Here is a 2,971-nt window from a genome sequence, read left to right as displayed (position 1 = left end):
ACGTGGTGTTGTTAGGGTAACTTCGTAATCGGACTACGCGCAATATTATCTCATATTCAGACGGTTCGTTTGTGCTGTTTCGAAATCAGCGGAGGTGTCCATCTACGAATACGTGCCTAAATCAAGCGACCGGAGATTATAACTCGCGCTTAGAACACCCTTGTCGAGGATATAAACCCGGATACCCGAGCTTTGTTGTGTACAGTGGCGCGCAAAAGTTTTTGGAAGCATCCTTAGCAAACATGTAGAAACGAAATTTTTCATCTCGATATTCTTTTGGTTATTTTTTATTCTTCATTTTGTTCGATATTTGAATATTTCTCTTTTTTTTTTTTTTTTATTTAAAATAAATAATTGTAACAAGTTTGTTGTGTGCAGTGGCGCGCAAAAGTTTTTGGAAGCATCCTTAGCATGTAGAAACGAAATTTTTATCTCGATGTTCTTTTGGTTATTTTTTATTCTTCATTTTGTTTCATTGATATTTTGAGTATTTCTTTTTTTTTTCTTTTTATTTCGAATAAATAATTGTAACAAGTTTGTTGTGTACAATGGTGCGCAAAAGCTTTTGGAAGTTTATTTTTTATTTTATTCGATATTTAAGTTTTTTTTTTATTTCGAGTAAATAATTGTAACAAGTTTGTTGTGTGCAATGGCGCGCAAAAGTTTTTGGAAGCATCCTTAGCAAGCATATAGAAACGAAATTTTTCATCTCGATATTCTTTTGGTTATTTTTTATTCTTCATTTTGTTCGATATTTGAATATTTCTCTTTTTTTTTTTTTTTATTTAGAATAAATAATTGTAACAAGTTTGTTGTGTGCAGTGGCTTGCAAAAGTTTTTGGAAGCATCCTTAGCAAGCATATAGAAACGAAATTTTTCATCTCGATATTCTTTTGGTTACTTTTTATTTCGTTATTTCGATATTTACGTATCTTTTTTTTATTTCGAATAAGTAATTGTGCAATTACGAATAATAAACTTTAATACCAGCTCATAATCATGATAATCTAGACATAATCCTATTAATTACATTAATATCACAATAAAATCTAAATCTCGAAGAAGGAAGAACCATCGAAGCCGGAAACCATACGCGAATTTCCCAATAAATTCCTCTTGGAAACCAATCTAAACTAATACTCGTACCATTAGCAACAACCGTACCAACTTACCAATAACAACCGCATAGTTAACAATAGCAAAACGAGTTCGGTAAGCCAGGGAAACAATGCAACGAAATATTTCCATAAACAAGTCAACAACAAGTAGCGGTATTCGCGCGAAACAATTCAGGGTTTACAGTTGCAGATTATCGCGTGCCAACTTTCTTTCGGGCCGTTGTACACCCTTTCCGGATTCGACGATATCCTTGCCCGCCTTAGGATATATCTGGCAGGTTGACTCGATAAAACACACACATACACACATACACATACCTCTGCCCCCTCCCTCTCTCTCTCTAATGTAATTCAGTTTGCCAGTGGTCCAAGGGTGGAGGCGAGAGAGCTCGAGGACCGGAGGTTAGCGATCGAAGCAACGCTATAGAGGCCAGGCATTTGGTCAGAATTAATGAACTGGAGGATCGTAAGGATGGATCCGGGGGAGAGGTGTATTGTCTCGCCGTGTTAGTGGGGAAAGGCGCGATTCCGTGGGGGGAAAGGAAAGAGGAATTTTTTGATTTTTTATTTTTTTCTTTCTTTCTTTCTTTCTTTTTTTTTTTTTATTATTATCGTATTAATTTTTAAAGGAAAGGCAAAATTTTTGGAAATACGAATATATATTTGTTAACGTTTTTTATTTTTATTTGTACTTGGTCTGAAAGTAAGTAAGAGTTGGAATTTAAAATAAGATATTTCAAATTAGAGCAAGATGGATTTTTGTAAAAATCTTTTGCATGATATAAAAAAATAAATCAAAGCTTATTTATACATATATTTATATATTTAATTTCAAGTTAATTTAAATAATATTAATAGAGCATAATTCTTAAATTTTGAAACTCCTCACGAAAAATTTATTCTAATTCAACGTCGCTTTCAGCATCATTGGCCATTTCAACAAAGCAGAATCTTCATCTGTATCGATTACAACAAAGTAAAAGTCTTCGACTTTTATCGATCTTTGTATCAATGAGACAGCAATTATACAACATTAAATACAGTTCTCGATAATGATGAAATTATTTAATTCAATATTATCATATTATCTCAAGATTTTATTATCTTTTTAGTTTAATTAATTAATCTGACTTTCGTCATTCGCAGGAGGAATCTTTATCTCAAGATTTAATTGCCTTATCTATTTAATTAATTAATCTCATCTTCGTCATTGGCAAGGAAATTTTACTATAAATTAATATTTACACTAAACGCAACTTAACGATACATTATCGAACAATTAATTCTATATATATACTTTATTTCCCTGTCATCGATCTTTCCACGCACGTTATGACACATTTACACTTGTTTACCGGCTCCAGCACGTCGTTTATTTTCCTTCCAATTATCGTTCGAACCTCGCGCAAAGAATAAAAAAAAAAAAATATCCACACAACGTTTCCAACGCGACACATTAAAAAAAAAAACAATATATATTCAAACAATATATATTCTTTTATTAACTCAAATTACATACAAAATATAATACATAATAATAATAATTAAACACGAGAAGAATTGTAATAAGTAACCTTCCTAGGCTCGATCTTCAACCAGAAACCACCACTGACGCTCGTGTTGATCACGCCCTTCTCCAATTCCATGGGGACCGTTGTCTTGGAGCCGATCCTCACGTTGCACGCCGCAAGAAGGTAGCAGAGCAACACCTTCATCTCCATCATGGCGAATCGTTCGCCAATGCACTTCCTCTGTCCGAGGCCGAACGGGAAGTGCGCCGCCGAATTTTTGATCCCCTCCCCATTGAAAAACCTGTCCGGGTCAAATTTGTCCGGCTCGTCGAAGTATTCGGG

At 34.0% G+C, this 2,971-nt stretch overlaps 1 protein-coding gene across 2 annotated transcripts in view; it reads right to left on the bottom strand.

Annotated features, from left to right (window-relative positions):
* Window positions 1-2,439: 2,439 nt before the first annotated feature.
* Window positions 2,440-2,971, bottom strand: part of LOC102672653 (cytochrome P450 9e2-like) — a 1,842-nt gene continuing 1,310 nt past the window's right edge. Inside the window, exon 2 of one of the 2 annotated variants that reach the window (XM_006612959.2) lies at window positions 2,440-2,971. This exon is cut by the window's right edge and continues 3 nt beyond it. In XM_006612959.2, the coding sequence (XP_006613022.1) occupies window positions 2,663-2,971 (309 nt within the window). In that variant the 3' untranslated portion in view covers window positions 2,440-2,662. The other variant, XM_006612961.2, reaches the window with a different exon arrangement.

The sequence above is a fragment of the Apis dorsata genome, unplaced genomic scaffold (genome assembly GCF_000469605.1).
Source record: "Apis dorsata unplaced genomic scaffold, Apis dorsata 1.3 scaffold_130, whole genome shotgun sequence".
Taxonomy (NCBI): domain Eukaryota; kingdom Metazoa; phylum Arthropoda; class Insecta; order Hymenoptera; family Apidae; genus Apis; species Apis dorsata.
The sequence above is the reverse complement of the archived record's forward strand: the minus strand, read 5'-3'. Positions and strand labels throughout refer to the sequence as shown.